The 17,389-nt window shown below is 36.9% G+C and overlaps 2 protein-coding genes across 5 annotated transcripts in view; one reads left to right on the top strand and one right to left on the bottom strand.

Annotated features, from left to right (window-relative positions):
• CLDN20 (claudin 20) overlaps window positions 1–3,583 on the top strand; it is an 8,042-nt gene extending 4,459 nt beyond the window's left edge. The window contains exon 2 of the mRNA XM_015620715.2: window positions 246–3,583. Coding sequence (XP_015476201.1) covers window positions 330–989 — 660 coding nt within the window. The 5' untranslated portion in view covers window positions 246–329 and the 3' untranslated portion in view covers window positions 990–3,583. The remainder of the gene's footprint in view (window positions 1–245) is intronic.
• TFB1M (transcription factor B1, mitochondrial) overlaps window positions 1–17,389 on the bottom strand; it is a 26,809-nt gene extending 9,420 nt beyond the window's left edge. Inside the window, exons 1-6 of one of the 4 annotated variants that reach the window (XM_015620713.2) lie at window positions 17,347–17,389; window positions 16,527–16,684; window positions 14,877–15,028; window positions 11,202–11,310; window positions 9,299–9,450; window positions 5,049–5,168 (exon numbers count right to left, since the gene is read on the bottom strand). In XM_015620713.2, coding sequence (XP_015476199.1) covers window positions 5,049–5,168; window positions 9,299–9,450; window positions 11,202–11,310; window positions 14,877–15,028; window positions 16,527–16,659 — 666 coding nt within the window. In that variant the 5' untranslated portion in view covers window positions 16,660–16,684; window positions 17,347–17,389. Of the gene's footprint in view, window positions 1–5,048; window positions 5,169–9,298; window positions 9,451–11,201; window positions 11,311–14,876; window positions 15,029–16,526; window positions 16,685–16,944; window positions 17,061–17,160; window positions 17,324–17,346 lie in introns of those variants that run through there. The other 3 variants (XM_015620714.3, XM_015620712.3, XM_033512739.1) reach the window with 3 other exon arrangements.

The following is a 17,389-nucleotide window of genomic DNA, read 5'->3' as shown; positions in this document are numbered from 1 at the left end:
GCTTGATGGCTTGCAATCATGTATGAAAGGGCAGCAGCTCCTTTTTACGAGCAATTCTAAAGCACTGTCCATTTGCCATCGTCTCTGTTCAAGTACCTTGTGAACAGCAGCTCAGCTGCTGCAGGGTCACATTCAGATATTCATTCAGATAGCTCTAATTTTAAATGCAAGCTTTTTTTGTTTGCTGATTTCTTTTCCTTTCCCCCTCGCACTTCTCCTCCCTCCCTTTCCTCTCTGTTACACAGCCCGCTGCAGCTTGGCTACGAAGCTCCCAGTTACTGATTTCCACGAGAGAAAAGGAAGACAAAAGGTGACAGAAGATAACCATCATGGCATCAGCAAGCCTGCAGTTCTTTGCTTTTATTCTGGCTCTGTTTGGTGTTTTCGGAGATATCGCAGCCACCTTGCTACCACACTGGAAGGTAAACGCAGATGTTGGCTCAAATATCATAACAGCTATAACACAGATGCAAGGACTCTGGATGGACTGCACATGGTACAGCACTGGGATGTTCAGCTGTACCCTGAAATACTCCATCCTCTCTCTCCCAGTCTACATCCAGGCTGCACGGACCACCATGGTACTGTCGTGTATCCTATCAGCCTTTGGGATCTGCATCACTACAGTTGGAATGAAATGCACAAAGTTGGGAGGGGACACTGACAGCAAAAATAACGCTTGTTTTGCTGGAGGAATCTGCTTCATTCTTGCAGGAATCTCTGGATTAGTACCAACATGCTGGTACACGAGAGAAATTATTTCAAATTTCCTGGACCAGACCGTTCCAGAGAGTAGTAAACATGAACCGGGAGGAGCAGTTTATACTGGATTCATCTCGGCAGGGTTTCTGCTTATCGCAGGTGTGATCTTCTGCTCTTCCTGTTTTAAAAGGCAGCAAGGAACATGGATTTACCCTCCAAAGCAGCACCATTTCCCATCCACAGAGCAGGAGAGCAATGCAGGTTACAGCCTGAAGGACTATGTATAAATAATTATTTCTATCCAATGAAGTATTTGTATTCATTCAAGTGGGTTTTTTGTGTGTTAACTGTAGTTTGATTATTTCAAAGAACGTGTAACATAGCACTTAACCTTTCCTATATCTGGGTTGCAAGGTATTTCATTCATTTATCCACAAAAAGGAAAAAGTAGGAAAAGATACTTGTCTGCTATAAGAGTACTCATTTGTTGATTTTTCAAACCTTTCTGACTTCCCAAGTAACATTTATTGAAGAAAAAGGAACTGTTTTAAAAACATAACTGACTGTACAATTCATGCATCGATAACAGCATGTAACAGCAAAGATGATTAAAAACTAACTGCTTTCTGTTTAATGAATCAGATTTTCAATAACATATGGCTTTTTATAGTGCATTTCACATTTTTCTCTTGATTTTATGTATGATGCAAGGTAAAAAACCCAGAAACTATTTGTTCAAGAAGCCCAGTTCAAAGGTTTCTAAAAAGTAGACTCATCCGTCTTTCATTTTCAATTGTAAATCGCCTTGGTAAGTAGATTTTTGTAAAATAAAAACCAACAAACAAATAAAAAATATATACACAAAAAAATCAACCAACCAAGACAAATCCACAACAAAAGCTCAAGGCTTCAAACCTTAGCTGTAGTGTATACTCTGCATATCAGGATGAAGGATCAGCAGTACCATTCAGCTCTTGCCAAACCCAGCTCTCCTGCCCCAAACTGCCACCTGCTGTGGGTTTCATTTATTTCATTTATTATTGTTAAAAAGGAAAGTGTGCTGGACATTCACCAACTGCTACTAATCTATCACTAGACAGTGAATGTTAGAGATGAGGAGCAGAACAAGAGAAATAACTGTGAAAACACCTGCAAACTGTAACAAACAGGACAGAAACCAAATTATGTATGGTCAAGAAACATCTGTAAACATTCTGGCTTACACTTGCTAAAGGTAGTTATGAACAGCTCAAATAACACAGTAACCACTTACTGACTTCTGATTTCCACATTTCTAACCTTCTGAAAGAACCCTTTAAGTCCTTTTAATTATTCCTGTAGGATCTGTTCCAGACCCAGTCCCAGATATTCTATTACTGTAACACGTACAACACAGCAGTGATAAAGAGACAGCTTCTTTATTTTTAACTGTCTTATTTTGAATAATTACCTTTAAACTTTGTCTTTAACTTTTTCTTTCACCACACAGATTTTGTCATGTATTGCTCATTGGCAAAGTATGTTCTACCTAAATACTTCTGTAAGTGAGGACCAATATCAAGAATGAAAAGGGGTATGATACAGGCCTTTAAATTTAAGAATATAATGCTGGACGAGTCTTTCAATAAAATCAACTGCTATTTATTCTGCGTATTTATACACACCTTTCATTCCCATAGTACTAGTCTGAAATTTGCTAAAAGACTGTGAAGGAGCACAAACATTACATGTTTAGTATGTTGGAAAAAGATCTGTTATAGTGTTTGGGAAAGTGGACTTATCATGTTAACATTCTTTATTCACAGAGAATCTTCATTTTTCAGACAGGGAACAGGATTATATCGTTTTTATTCTACTGTTACATAGCTATTTTGAGTTTCCTATGTTTTAATCAAGGATCTTGTTTTGTACTCTTCCTAATTCAATTATCAGCAGTTATTACATATTGCAGAGACTTCACTATGACCAAAAAGCCAATTTCTTTTTTCCCTAGACACAATGCTGTGCAGCACCATTACATTAACCAAGAATTTTTATGTCTCCACACTCATAGAAATGGTGAATTAATATTCATGCATCAAGCAATGAGGTAAGCAATTCCTTCTCACAGACATGCATCTCCACCTTTATAAAGGGGTTTGACATGACACTAAGCTGTGATCATTACCATGTATGTGAGTTAAATCTGTTTGCAAAATTTATAATCAAGAGGCATTTTTACATGAGGGTGTAAGAAAAAGGTAATAACATACCATGAGCATAACAAAATGTTCATTGGTTACACATGCTGCAAAATTTTCTTCCTTAAACTTTATAAAAAGGTAGGTGTACTTCATATTGCTATGAAACAAAAATCAAGGACAGAGCTATTTCATTCACAGTACGCTGCAAGAGCTTTCCAATAAAACAGATTCTATGAGAAATGGTAACATCTAAAACCATGTCAGTTGACATCTAAAAGAACAAGGACAAAACAGAAGATCAGTCTACAACAGAAGTTTGAAGGAAACAAAATAATTGTGAAAACAGGTGCCAGTCCTGTCTGAAAGAATTGTACTTTCTGCTTTTGCAGTATAAGCAATACTTATTTTAACTCAAAAAATACATCAAATAAAAATATGCCTGTCTTTAGTTGTACTGCTTTTTTTTATTCCACAGAGCACAAACTTCCTCTAGGCCATGCATATACCAGGATATTTATCACAACTCTGTGTGTTACCTCTCTTGGTCAACTATGGCCTTTCCAGTACAGGAAAATGGAAATATCAGTTAGAGCTTCCCAATTCCAGGACACAGTCTGCAAGACTTTTAACTACGTTAGCTCTATTAGTACTCAAATTGTACCCACCACTGAGAAATCCCCAACATAAAACTGGAATTTTAGCTTTACTTAAAACTATTTCACATACTTGACAGTGAGAGGGCATCCTGAAATTATTTTCCATTCAGCTAGGAAATAGGGGAAAAAATAAACCTAAGCCAAAACCTCAAAGTGAAAAATAAGATTTCTTAAGCATGGTAATTTTCTTTTACAACAAACTGTTGTCACAACTAGTAATTTAACATGTTTGAACAGTTACTTGCTCAAGAAAAACTAATAGAATTTTAAATTTCCATCAAAATATACTCAGATAGAGGCTTTAAAATTCATTATGATAAATGAGAAAATAACCTTCCAAAGGTTCTCAAGAGGTATGCCAGAAAAGTGAAAATGACTGAGAGACTGATAAAGGGGAAGGGAGATGTATTGAAGAGCTGAACCAACCAATTTAAGAGGAACTTTCAGAAGCTGCACGTTCACTTCTGAAATGGAACAGCAGCTTAACAGGACAAGTAGTAATGGTTTTAAATTCCCAGAAGGTTGATTTAAATTTGATATAAGCAAGAAGCTTTTCACAATGAGGCTGGTAAAACACAGACATGCTGCCCAGAGAGATGGTGGATGTTCCATCCCTGGAAATACACAAGATCACATTGGACAGAGCTCTGAGCAACCTCATATAGTTGAAGATGTTCCTGTTCATTGCATGAGAATGGTCCTAAATGATGTTCCTTCCAACCCAAATATTCCTATAAGCCTATAATTTCCACATGCATTCAGGGACACAGACGTCAGTTAAAGACAGGCACAAAATTTTACAAAAGAATCCAAAACAAAACAAGCTTCTTGATCAAAATACAAATTTATTTCTTAATTTTTGATTCCTGTACTCATAATGAGTACTAATAAAAACCAGTGGCAGGAGATAAGAGGACAACAAAGAGATTGTTCACTCAAGAACATATAAGAGGGAGAAGAGATTGTTACTTTTTTAAACTACCAGTGGGATATAGGTGACAAAGTGCTGTTGCAAATAGGAGGGAGTTAGATATGCTAAAGATGACTGGGGTGAAACATAAAGATTATAGACATGGTAAAATTAGAGATGTTTGACAAAGGTGACAAATTAAAAGCTTTTCTTATCACAGTCTTTCAAAAGACCCATCAAATTCTTAAGGCACAATTCCCAAACTGTTTATAAATGCCAACGGCAGGCTTGACAAAAATACTCCAATCCTAGCAGACTATCCTGCCATTATATCCTAATCTCCCTCTCCAGAATACCTAAAGAAGTATGCTGACCTTGCAGATAGGTTTGAAGGTCAAAGCCAAGTGCTGAGGAACAAAAAAAGAAAAAGCACTTTCTCAGAATAACTATGCTTCATTCACAGGAATTTCATATCACTCCACTTTGTAATATGGAGATGTTCAAATAAAGCAGCCACCAATGTTCCTTAGTGAAAATAAGATACATTGCTTGACTGACATATTAACAAAAACCACAAATAAATACAGGAAAACCTACCTCTGGCTTTGGAACAAAAGCTTGACCTGGAATTAAGAAACAGTTTTCCACAGTGCAGAGATGCTGAGCCATGATGGACAGTCTGCTGCATTGGCTACTTCCTGGATTAGCTGTAAGTCTCTATGGGAAAATCAAAACATGTACATCAGTGATACTGAATTGACCAAGTGATCAATTATATTAAAGTTTGATTTTCAGTATAATCAAATTTAAGACAAACCACCAGTTAATAGTCAAATTGTACGCCCGGTTCATCTCAGATCTTCTTCTTCAATATGGCAGCATTTCACTAAGATACCACTGATTTACAACCTCAGTCCTGCAGTCAAATGTACACAAAAAGGAACTCCTGGAAATTCTGCAGGTCTAAATGAATGTCAAAAAAATTTTGTATGGATACAAGAGAAAACTAAAACTATTCTGACTATAGAATTCAAAAGCTGGCAGTACTCACACAATCCTTTCCTTCCACTGTTTCTGTATAATATTACTACTTTCTTCTCTTCAAGATGAAACAAAGCTCCATAAACTCAAGATCAGCTAGAACCCAAAAGTTCTTCATAATTAACTGATCTACACTACAATATTTGCAAGGAAGCTGGGTCTACTTTACCTAAATTTAGAATGCCTAACAGTGAGAGCATTTAATACTTAATACTCAATTTAAGTATTCTCTGATTTTCCCATGAATTTTTTCACAAAACAGTAGCCTGGACAGAGGTTTCCTACACTTTTGTGACCTGGCAAGAAACATATTTTATTGTGTTTTGCTTGCACAAACAAATTTTAAACATATGAAGCATGTTGTAAAACAAGTCTCAGATTACAGAATTCATTTCACTAACTTACATAAAAACAGAATCATGATGATTCCTGTCTTATTTACCACCACCTCAAAAAATAAACACTGAACCCCAATTTGCATATATGGTAATATTTGTACAACATCTAGTTCCATATGAAAAGCATACTCAAGAAATGCTGCCATGCTTATAAAATGTATCCCTGAAAACTAAAAGCTAAACCTGTTGCTGACGTTCCACATTTTTCCAAACAACTCTTATGAAAGGTATGGAGCAAATAAATACTTTTTTGGAAAGAATGCTCAGCGATTCTTTCTGCCTATGCCAGCATTTAAAGCTACCTTCATTGTTGTGTCAGAGGAAACTATTATTTTCTAAAAAAAGCCCAGACTGCAAAGTCTAACAATGCAATCTGACACACACTTCCTTAACCTCTGCAGTGGAAATGAAACAGACCTAATGGCAACACTTGTACCTATACTTCCAGTGCCAATTCAAACAAGCCTATCGTTACTTCTCCCAGAAACCACCTAGCAAGTCTCAGACAGTAAGTTCCTGCTTCTCAGTTACAGGAGGGATAACTTTAGATCTGGGCTGTAACATCTTAAACCACTTCAACCACAGCAGCAGGAACACACCAGTGCACGGCACCCATACACAGAGCAGCCAGCCAAACCCCCAGCCATGGGCAGGGACATGTGCAGCTAGGTCAGCTTGCTCAGAGACCTGCCCTGCCTGACCTTAAAGGTCTCCACAGATAGGGCATCTACCCCACCTCCTGGCTGCCTGCTGTAGTGTTTCACTACCCTCACTGTAAAAAAATGTCTTCCTTATATCTCAATCTACCCTCTTTTAGTTTAAAACCATTACTCTTTTTTCTATAGCAACAGGCCCCCTTACAGGATCAATTTTAGAGTAAGTGGGCTGGAAGAACCTGGCCTAGCTGACAGATTTGAGATGAAGCACTGAAGAATTTTGGACAAAAAAAAAGTTCTTACACACAAAGTGAACAACAAATTTAAACTACAGAGAAAAAAAAAAATTATCTGCTTGACACGCCAAAGTGCTATTTTTACTGCTATGGATATTCCTCTGTAACAGGCCTCAGATTCAGCATATAAAGTAACTGCTGGTTCTCATCAGCTTTAATCAATTTATTTATATCAGAACAGAGTGGGCTGCAGTAGTAGGTGTGTAGTGACATAACCCTCCTAACACTGCTGTGCTACAAGAAAACAGAAAAGAAAGAAAACACAACCAGCAGGAAAGGCAAAGGTATTTTGCCTGTTACAGTGGCAAAACAAAGTCTGACCATAAATAAAAGAGCATATTGCTTCACTTTCTTACTGTTAACATCAAGTTATCCTAACTAATTATAAAGCACATCTCTCCATTCCATGATTTGTCTTATGCTCCTGATGAGCTTATGACACGTACACAGACTTTCTTTGATATTTAGGCTATTACCCTAGAAATATCCAGTGAGGACACCAAGTTTTTGTGTATAAGAAATTCCCCTATCAAGACTATAAATCCAAAGATACAAAAAGTATTGGTAGCAACTCATTATTATCTGTATTACACTGTTCCCTCTTGCCTGATACTGAATATGCCTTTACACACCAATTTACAGTGGCTACCTTAAGAAACTCCAGATGGTCAGGAGAAAAGCCTATTGCTCTTTCTCCTAATCATAAAATAAAATAATATCTTAAAAACAATTTCTTTTCATGGTATCAAACCAATAATGGAAATGTAAACCAAAAACCATGAACAATTCTGTCTTTGAAGGAAGACCCATGTTTAAACTGTGTTGAACAAGAAATCAAGAGATCTCAGAATGTAAACTCAACAAAAATTAACACTGCATGACCTTGAACACGTTTCATTTCCCAGTGTTTCTGACTCCCCAGTGTTTTAAGTGCAAGAGCATGCATGGTATTTTGCACCTCACTGAGCTATGATGGGTGCAGAACTGTAATCTGTGTGTCACCAATGACACGTGCAGCTGGGTACAGCGATATAAAGTACACAGTGCTCTCACACAGTGTTAGCTGAATTTTTGCTGACACAAAACTAACATCACTCTGCATTTTACATCATAGTCCATTAGCCATAGTTTGAAACAAGGCCTAATCTCACATAACATGAAGTCCTTCTGGGAAACAGAACTGGATTCTGTAATGCCTGAAACCAAATGAGCCCAGAATTGAATTAAGAAATCTGGTTTATTTCATACCAAATGTTTGTCCCTAGTGTTCTCTAGAGTCACCCACTGGAAATACTTCTTCAATCTTGATTGCAAGGCTAGGGAAATGACAGCACAATATGCTTTTCTTTGACCCAAAAATATGACAGCAGACATTCCACTTACATACATAATTATTACTAATTATCACAGTAAAAAAAAGCACCAAAATTTTCCTATTTGAATTTTTACTTTGAAGGATTAAAATTAAAACAACATACACACAAAATACAACAGTTACACTGCAGTAATAAGATGGAACATCAGTTTTCAGGCTGATATTCAACTCCTTTTTTTTCTTTATAAATGCAAGTGAGGTGCTTGTTAAAAGCCAGACTGCTTCCATAACTGCAAAGCAAAAAATATTTCCATTCTCTATGTTTTATATATTTCATGCAATGTCAATAGAAATAAACTGTTAAGTCTGAAAGCACTGTGGTGTAAGGCAACCTAATATCAACTTATCTGGCATTAAAACTACTGCACTGCAGATCAGTCTGGCCTTCTTTGAGAAACTATTAAATATGAAGTAAAATATCAATTTGCTCTTGGACTTGTGGTGACAGAAGTCAATTAAGGCCTTTTTACACACACAAGAATGGCAGAATACATTAATAATTCTGATATCAAGTCTCATTCAAGAAAGCCAGTACCAATTTCCATGGTATTGACAAATACCTTCTGCATTTCATGTGTTGAATTGCAACTGGAAATAATGCTAACCTTCCATTTTTCCTTATTTTAAGGAATGTGTTTCTTAAAAATTAATTTTAACAAAGAGGACAAATAAATATAAGTGTATTTGTTGAGATGAATGAAAGGTAAGGAAAAACAGATGGATGACACATTGCACAAATGACTGTGAGAGAATAAACATGTTTAAAAACAGAAAAGTGCTGTACAATCTATTCATGTTAAATAAATCAGACTTCAGAAAAGAACAGAAAGAGTACCTCAATGAAATATAACACTGCATAAGACATTAAAAAAAAATTCCATACTTGTGAAAGAATCAGAGTAGATAATTAACTCATCAAAATTCACAATTTACAGTCGCATAAACTAAAAACTGAACTAACCTTTTCCTCTCTTTTCAAAGTCAAGACTGAGTTTGTAGTTTAAAACAAAAGATTGCAGATAAACAATTTGTTTGTTCAATTTAGCAACTGTACAATATTGGAAAAATACCAAAATTTTACCTCCCCAACTTCCTTTTGAAAAGTCAGTGTCATCTGTGTCCTGCCATAAATAAAAGGTCCATCCCTTTTCGAAACATTCTCAAGCCATCTGATGATTAGAGGAGTTGAAACACTGAAGGGCAGATTCCCAATGATATGTATATCTGGTGGTTCTGTTGACATTTGACAGAAGGAAAACAGCGGTGAAAAAGTTTTGGGTAAGATTTTACCAAGAAATAAAACACAAGAAAAATATGTCCCTATCAACCTAGACTTAAAATATAGAAATGATTTTTTATCATGCCACACCAAAATGATACCTGTCCATTTCTGCTCATCTTAAACTGACAAAACTATGTTAATATTGTCAGTGTTTACCTGGAAAAAAGTGATTAGGTTTGGTTGTCATTTACATTTTAATAAATAAGTAGATTTCAGATGATTTTCAGCTGATGAGTGAATTCCAGCTGAGCTACTCTAGAATGGCAAAACCACAAGTGTTCCTGTGATTTCAAACTATGACTATTAGGTACAGAATAAATAGCCATAGTCATACCTCTGTCCAATGTATCCTCCCAGAGGCATTTTACTGAGTCCTAACAACCCTCAAAACAACCACCTAACTCACACTGGACAGAGCTCTCCTTCTGTACCGAGTCCTCTGAAATCAAAAGGTGCTAAAGTACAAGAGCTAGCCATAAGAAGTGATACCTGTTTTTCAGTTATGGATCATATCAGTACCTCTGTGTGTTGTACAACACAACACAAGGATTTCAGTAGCAGGGACCCTTATGTCTAAGCAAAAGTACAACAGAAGTGGGCAAAACCCCAAAGCCAGTGTGCTGTTTCTTAGATATGACAATATTTAGTAACACAGAGATAAGATAAATAAGCTGACAATATCAGTTCAAGCTGTTTTTCACACTTTACTTATTATGCAATTTTTAGGCTGTGATATTTCTAGTCTATCTGTGGTATTACACATTTATCAGAGATGGTGGTTTTTGAAACCCACCAACTTTTCAGATTTTCATATGGCAATAACACAGAAGAAATATATCTTGGCTCTAATTGGTCAGCTCAAAACCTAACAATGACTCCATCTTCAGGAAAGGTAAATTTTTAAAACCGCACTGCACTCTCACACATACATTTTATGATAGTTTGTTCTGTGAAGCACTTATATTTTGCAATGAAGCAAATACAACATACAATTTTTCTAGATGAACATAATGTGCCATAGTCTTTTATGTCCTAAGTCAGAAAGCACTTTACTGCTTTTCAGGCATTGCAAAGAGTGGCTTTACCTTGTATTAATAAATTTGGGAAAGGGGACTGGAAGGGTATCTCTGATTCATGCAATAATATTACATGTCTTGAAAGGGAAGTGAAATAGTGTTCTATTGCAACCTCAGGTTAAAGAAAAAGAAAAAAAATCCACAATCCTGATTAATTCTACTTTTGTCAAAGACATCCAGCTGAAACCAAAGCAATGAGAAACCCAAATTTTGAAGGCATGTTTTCCAAAAGTTTCAAAGCAACTTACAGAAATTTCTTCAGTGAAACAACAGCAGTGGTGATTTCTGACTTCTTCAAAAAGAGGAAGAAGCAGGAAGTACACTATTTGATCTCCTTTTATGCTTTCCAGAAGTCATTCTTGTACAGTCAAGACACTCTAAGGTTAATAACTGCTTAGCTCCTCACTTTAAACTAAGGTCAATGTCACACAAATTCCACTGTTTTGTATTAGAAAAGGAAGAGAGTTGTCTGTTTTCTCTAGAGACAAAACCAAACAGCTGTCTCTTTTTCTTCAATATATACCAGAAGAGAGTAACACCTGTACTGAGTGAACTTCAATTTTATCACTACTTAAAACTAGCTCAGAAGCCCTAAAAAATGAAATAAACCAAATGCAAGTACTAACCATCCTCCCACTTCTTTTTTAAGTGATATGGAAAAGCCTTCTCCATCTTATAGGTCAGGATATCTCCATGAACGATGCGCACTTTTCCTGGAGCTGCTTCAGACAGCATCTGTTTGTAAACAAGCAAGCAGAATCCACAGTGAATGTTAACCAAACTGATTTCCAGTTTCAGCTGCTGCGGGAATCAAACCATTGCTTTTACCTTCAATATACAACAAAGCACAGTAGGAGTTAAAACTAAGAACACTATTAGTAACTATTTACTTTCAAAAAGCAAACTCTAGAAATAGATTAATGTGTGATTCTGCAAACACCCAACTATTCTCAGATGTAGATTCTCTATTAAGAATTCAAACTTGTAAAGACTGCTAAGAGTCTCTTCAACAACAACAATTAGATCCCAGGGCACTAGCAGGACCTCACCTGATTTAAGCAGAAATGCAAACAGGAGGTTCTGAAAGGTTTTTACATCAATTACCTATGAAAACAAGGGCACATGTTGTTCATTCTGTTTCCCCCCACAGCTTTAGGGCCTATTATCCAATTTCACCCATATATGATATAAGGCTGCAGAAACCTTAATTTTTCATTTTACATGAAAAATGTGGAAGAAATTATTTTAATATTCCCTGTAGTAGTCTACACTTGTACCATTAAAAATAAGGAATCTACTCAAAAGAGGGAATGAGTACCTATCAGGAGGTAAGATCTCAACAGTTCCTACCTTTCTAGACATTACAAAATCATCTCCATTGTCAGCTTCTGCAGCCCACTTGCACAACTTACCCAGTATTTAATAAAGATTTGCAAATTTAAGTTTGCAAAAATATGCAAACTTAGTGCTGCCTGTAGTTTTACAACCAGTTCTTTCATCTCTGGTGTCAGTTCCCATAATCAAAATTAGTTAACTTTTTTAGTGTTGTATTAATCTTTTTCTCTTACACTATGAAACAATGCACAAACAGAACAATTCAAAAGCAGTGGCCACTTCTCCGAAGATGACATTTGGTGATATTTATTGATCCTATAAGAGAATAATGAGAAATGGCTTAAAGACCAATTTTGCTTTTGCACAGAAACCCATATCATAAATGGTTAAGTACCAGTGGCCTAAATGCCAAAATAAACTGCTCACCATTGTTAGTCCCATTTTCAATCTGAATGATGTTTATATGCTCAGGGGCACAAATAGCTTTCACAATTCTCTGAGCCAAAGGAAAATACTGCTTTCTCCTACTGTTGACAAAATGTTGTCATGCAATTTTTTTGAGTAAAAGTTTGGTGTTTTTAGTTATCAAAAAAGCTAAGTTTTATGTAGAGCAATAAAAGCTTAACAAAAAACTAAGTATTCCTACATGTTTTAAGTGCAATTATTTCCAAATAGAAAAAATCAAACCAACCTCAACTCCAAACCACTTAATGGACTTTTCAGCATTACACTAGCAATTATATGACATACAAATTCACCAATCTCCCATGGTTTGTCAAATCTTTCTTAGAAGCTATTATAAATGCTCTAACAGGATGAAAGATAATGTAAGATTAATAAAGTTAGAAAATAGTGTCATTTGCTAATAACAGTTTTCTTACCAAGATGAGTTTAGGGGTTGCTGAGCAACACACTTTATATAAACTGAGAATTGCATTTAATTTGTGACCAGAAAATAATTGTCTTATATTTCTAATTTGAAATAAAGACTTGGAAAACCAGTGAAGCTTTTTTTCTCATCTGAAGGGAAAATTTGTGCAGCTAACACAGCTCCAAGAGCTGCTGTGCATCAAGGACACCAGCCAAGAATGTTCCATCATACAGACACTCATTCTTCACACACAACCAAAAGGGCACAAAGGAAGCATAAGGAATATTGTTTAAAACATGAAATGGTGTTCCTGGAGTAATTTTATATTCAATACATTCTCTTGCTCACTTTCTCTCCTTATCAATCTTTCCAGCCTAAAAATTATTAGGGCATATGGTATAGAGAGGGATTCTTTAAGACTGGGACAGAACTGACAGACTTTCAGCTTGCGTAAACTTTAACTCAGTACACATATGTTCTTCACTCTATTTCAGTTCCACAGTAAAGAAAATCCCCACTTCAGTTTTGTGAGAGACCACAGCTTGAAAAACAGTTAATGAAAAATGCTATATGCTTTACATCAGCAATTTTATAAGTATCTAAGAGACATTTTTAAGTAATAGACCCCAATTGTTACTTAAATCTCTGACACTTTCCCTTATTCAAATCTTAAGCCTTTTATGAGCATGAGTTCTTATAGTCTGTTTGGGAAAGCAGAAAAATTATTACAACCTACATAATCAGAAAAGTAACATTCACTATTATGTATCTTCCTATTTATACAGAAGAAAAACAATACCAAATTGAACACTAATGGATGCAATGCATTTCTTGCTCATTCACATCCACTGCTACTGCACTATACCACCTCTATGTTTAATAACCTCATTCAGACATTCACTTCTACTGTGAGCAGACTGGCAATTAAAAATAATGACTAACATTATGCCACTTGAACAATAAGGATAATTACATACCAAAAGCTCATTTTAGATGCTGAGAAGTATACTTTTATTCAGATAAATCTGTTGCAGTGGACGCATTTTGGAAGATCAGAAAAAACATCCAAGTACTTAACAAGCTCTCTTAACTAAAACAAGTGTCATTTAACCTCAAATTCTATCCAGTCCCAAACCAGTTCTCAAAATCAAAACCAAAAATGCTGATTGCCACCACTCAAGTAAAAACATTTAAGGTTTCACATATCATAGGACAAAGACGGCATATTATACGTTATTAATGAGTAACCCCACAAAGACACAATTACATGCACATTCAAGTTTCAGGATCTGAGCAGTTTTATTCATACCGTACATTATTATCATCATATAAAGAGACAGTAGAAGTTCTCAAGTGAATTACCCATTTATTTTCACTGCTGGTTTACTGGAAAAGACAGTCCAAGTTAAGGAAAACCCTTTGAATTGTTCTGAGATTGTGGAGACATAAAAAACAGTCAAATTTTAAGATTTTTTGACTCTTGTTTTTCTTGCTGGATTTATACAGCCAAATTCCATAAATATCCAGCAACACAAGCAGACAGCATTTGAAAATGCCACAATGACTCCTGAACTTATGCCAACTTTAAAAGAAAGGAAGAAAAGCTTAAAAGTGGTTTTTTTTGGAAATGTAGTAAAATAGATGCTTGCTTTATTCTTCTCTACCTGGATGTTAACACACACTGACTGTATTAACTTGAGATATGCCTTCTCAATTTTATAAAGTGTAACTACTAGGATTAAAATGAAATATAAGACTGTACATGAAGTCATCACATTCAGCCTTCAAATTATGATTTCACCACCATGATGAAATACACCTGAAAGGTCTCAGCCTGAAAAAAAACCAAAATCAACAAGCTTTGGCAATGATTCAGTTGCAGGATAAGGTGATAAAGGGGCTATGAGAAAGCAGGAACAATGAATTGCAATACTGTGTATCTTAAAGCAAATTATAGCTTTGGGTTCTGCCACAGAACCAAACCTATTTTTCTGTGCTGAGATCCCAACAGGACACCTGGAATCTCTCTAATTTCTCAGAATGTTCTTATTCAATGCTGTGGTTACATGTACACAAATTATTCTCCAGTTGGTACCTGCAATCCTGGAATAAATCGAGCATCTTTTTCAATTAAAAGGAGTTGCTTAACACCAGCACTGAGAATGGATCTGGTAATTCCTCCTGGCCCAGGGCCCACTTCACAAACATGGGCATTTTTCAGTTCGCCAGCCTGTTTCACTATCTTGTCTGCAAGACACAAACAACACACTAAGGCTTTATTTTCCAGGAGATCCAGCTCACCAAGATAACCTCATTGTTTACTGTTACAAGCTTATCTCAGAAAAGACATAAACAGTGACACATCCCAATTAAATCATCACGTGCCCACCAGACTGCACAGAATTCAGATTTGTTCTATACTACAAGATATACTGAGCTATTTTTAGTTTTATGTCTTTAGAATTTATTGTGCTCATTATAAAATCAAATAAAAAGAGAACAGCACTTATCTGTACACCAGCAGTATTATTGTGCTGCAAGTAAGCCCTTGTGTTCGACATCCTAAACTCTCACTACTTGTCCTTATAAAGGTATTTCACTACAGCACCTCTGTTTCGAGGCAATTTAAGAAGAAAGATACAGTAAAGCTCTATGAAGATTATATTACATACAGAGCAATTTTATGAGGGAGAAACTGGACTAAATGAGGAGCTGGAACACAGGCAACTGGTAGCTATAGAAAACAGGGCAGTTGAAAGGTGAGGAAGAAATACCCATACGTAAGTGAAACAATACAGCGTTAGGAAGTATTATAGACACTAAAGAAGGCAGATTAAGGACTAGAAAATGTATCTGATGAAACAAAGGGATCCTTGGGAAGCATGGAGAGAAGATACTGACAGAAATTACACTGCTCACTCCATGACCTCTTATATATGCAATAAGAAACAGCCAAAGACTTGTCTAGTTTTAAAGTTTGACTAAAGGCATGCAGACATTTTCATTCTGGGGCAAAAGTATGGTTGTTCAGGAAGTGGAACTGAGTTTCATGTTCTGAATTTTTATCAACCTGAATCTTCAAACAGAATCAAATAATTAGCTATGTGAAGTTGTACTGCATTTGTTAATGCAAAATCCAGCCACCACTAAGCCAGTGAAGACCCCCACCCCTGATGGACAGTGTCAGATTTGTCACCCACCCACTGCTGACACAAAGCAGGAAAAAAAAAGAATTGTTCAAAACAATCCAACTGGTTCAAAAAAGCTACATTTCTGAAAAACTGAGACAAACCACTCTCCTATCTACAGCACATAACAAACTCTAAACTGCACAGTATGCAGATAACTGCACGTACTTTCTACGGTACAGAATAATCTGAAAATAAATGCTTATTTTAAGTCAAACTTGTAAACCAAAATAGTGCCCAAATGATGTAAGTATTACTTTGGTTTAAATTTTTGCATTTCAGGCAATAACCTATATTTTACACAGGAATATGGTTTTTATTGAAAGATTGTATTTCAATTTATAAATAAACCTATTTTAAAGAGTAAGTAAAAGCAATTAACCTAACCTAAAAACACTTTTAGAAGAGGTCTTTCTTAAAAAGGTTACCATTGAGCCACCATTAGTCTGACAAACGCTTTTATGCAAACATCTTCTCCTTAGCTATACTCTGGATTCTAATAAAAACTGGGATACATGTTCTATGGTAGCTAAAAATATTAGAATAAAATGTTTAACCTGTCAATCGCAAATCCAGTAGAAAGTTCTGGGAAAGCTGTTTCAGTGCTTTAAGGCGGAAGAGTTTAATAATCTCTCCAATAGTTGGCAGGGGAGGCAGACGGAAAGCTGCCACCTTTCCTGGAGCAGCCATAAGACAAAATTCTCATTCCTTCCTCCTAGAGAGATACCGAAAAGATTATTCTATTACACCCAGCGTACCATAATTAATACTAAAAAAGCTACTAAGCTTAAAAATCAATGCGTGATTTAAAACGCATAGAATTCAACTCCAAACATCACTGCTTTGACTTCTGGATGCAGTGTTTACGCTAGGCACGAATTCGGGGTATTTGGGCAAGTCCAATTTTGCAGATCTGCCAAAGCCTCAGGTAAAACAAAACCCTCTCACAATTACTCCGTGTCAATCTTGCATTACTTTAAAGAAAAATCAGTAAGCAGGATGATTTCAGGGCACCATGGAAGGTCACAACGTGTTTAATTAACACGTCCCTAAGAAAGGCCGGGATAGCTCCACCCGCCGCCCGCGCGTGCCCCTGGCGGCGCCGCCCGACTGCGCAGGCGCACACGCCGCCAACGCGGCTGGGGGAGGCCCAGCGGAAGGGCGGGCGGGAGATGCTGCCGCCGCACGCACCGGGCTGGGCCAGACCGGGAGCGCCCCGCCGCCGCACGCTCTTTCCCTCTCCCCGCCTCTCCCAGCGGAAAGGGACGCTCGAAGCGGTGCCCCGCCAGCGCCGCGGTTCCTTAGGGGGCGCAGCGGGAGCCAACCCGGAAGAGAAAGGCGCGCGGCGCTGCGCATGCGGCTGTCGTGGCGCCTTACCTGGCTGTGCGCGTGGGGCCGTGAGCGCGCCCCGCCCCGCCCG

Source organism: Parus major, chromosome 3, assembly GCF_001522545.3.
Source record: "Parus major isolate Abel chromosome 3, Parus_major1.1, whole genome shotgun sequence".
In the NCBI taxonomy this organism is placed as follows: Eukaryota; Metazoa; Chordata; class Aves; order Passeriformes; family Paridae; genus Parus; species Parus major.
This window is presented reverse-complemented; position numbering and strand designations above follow the sequence as displayed.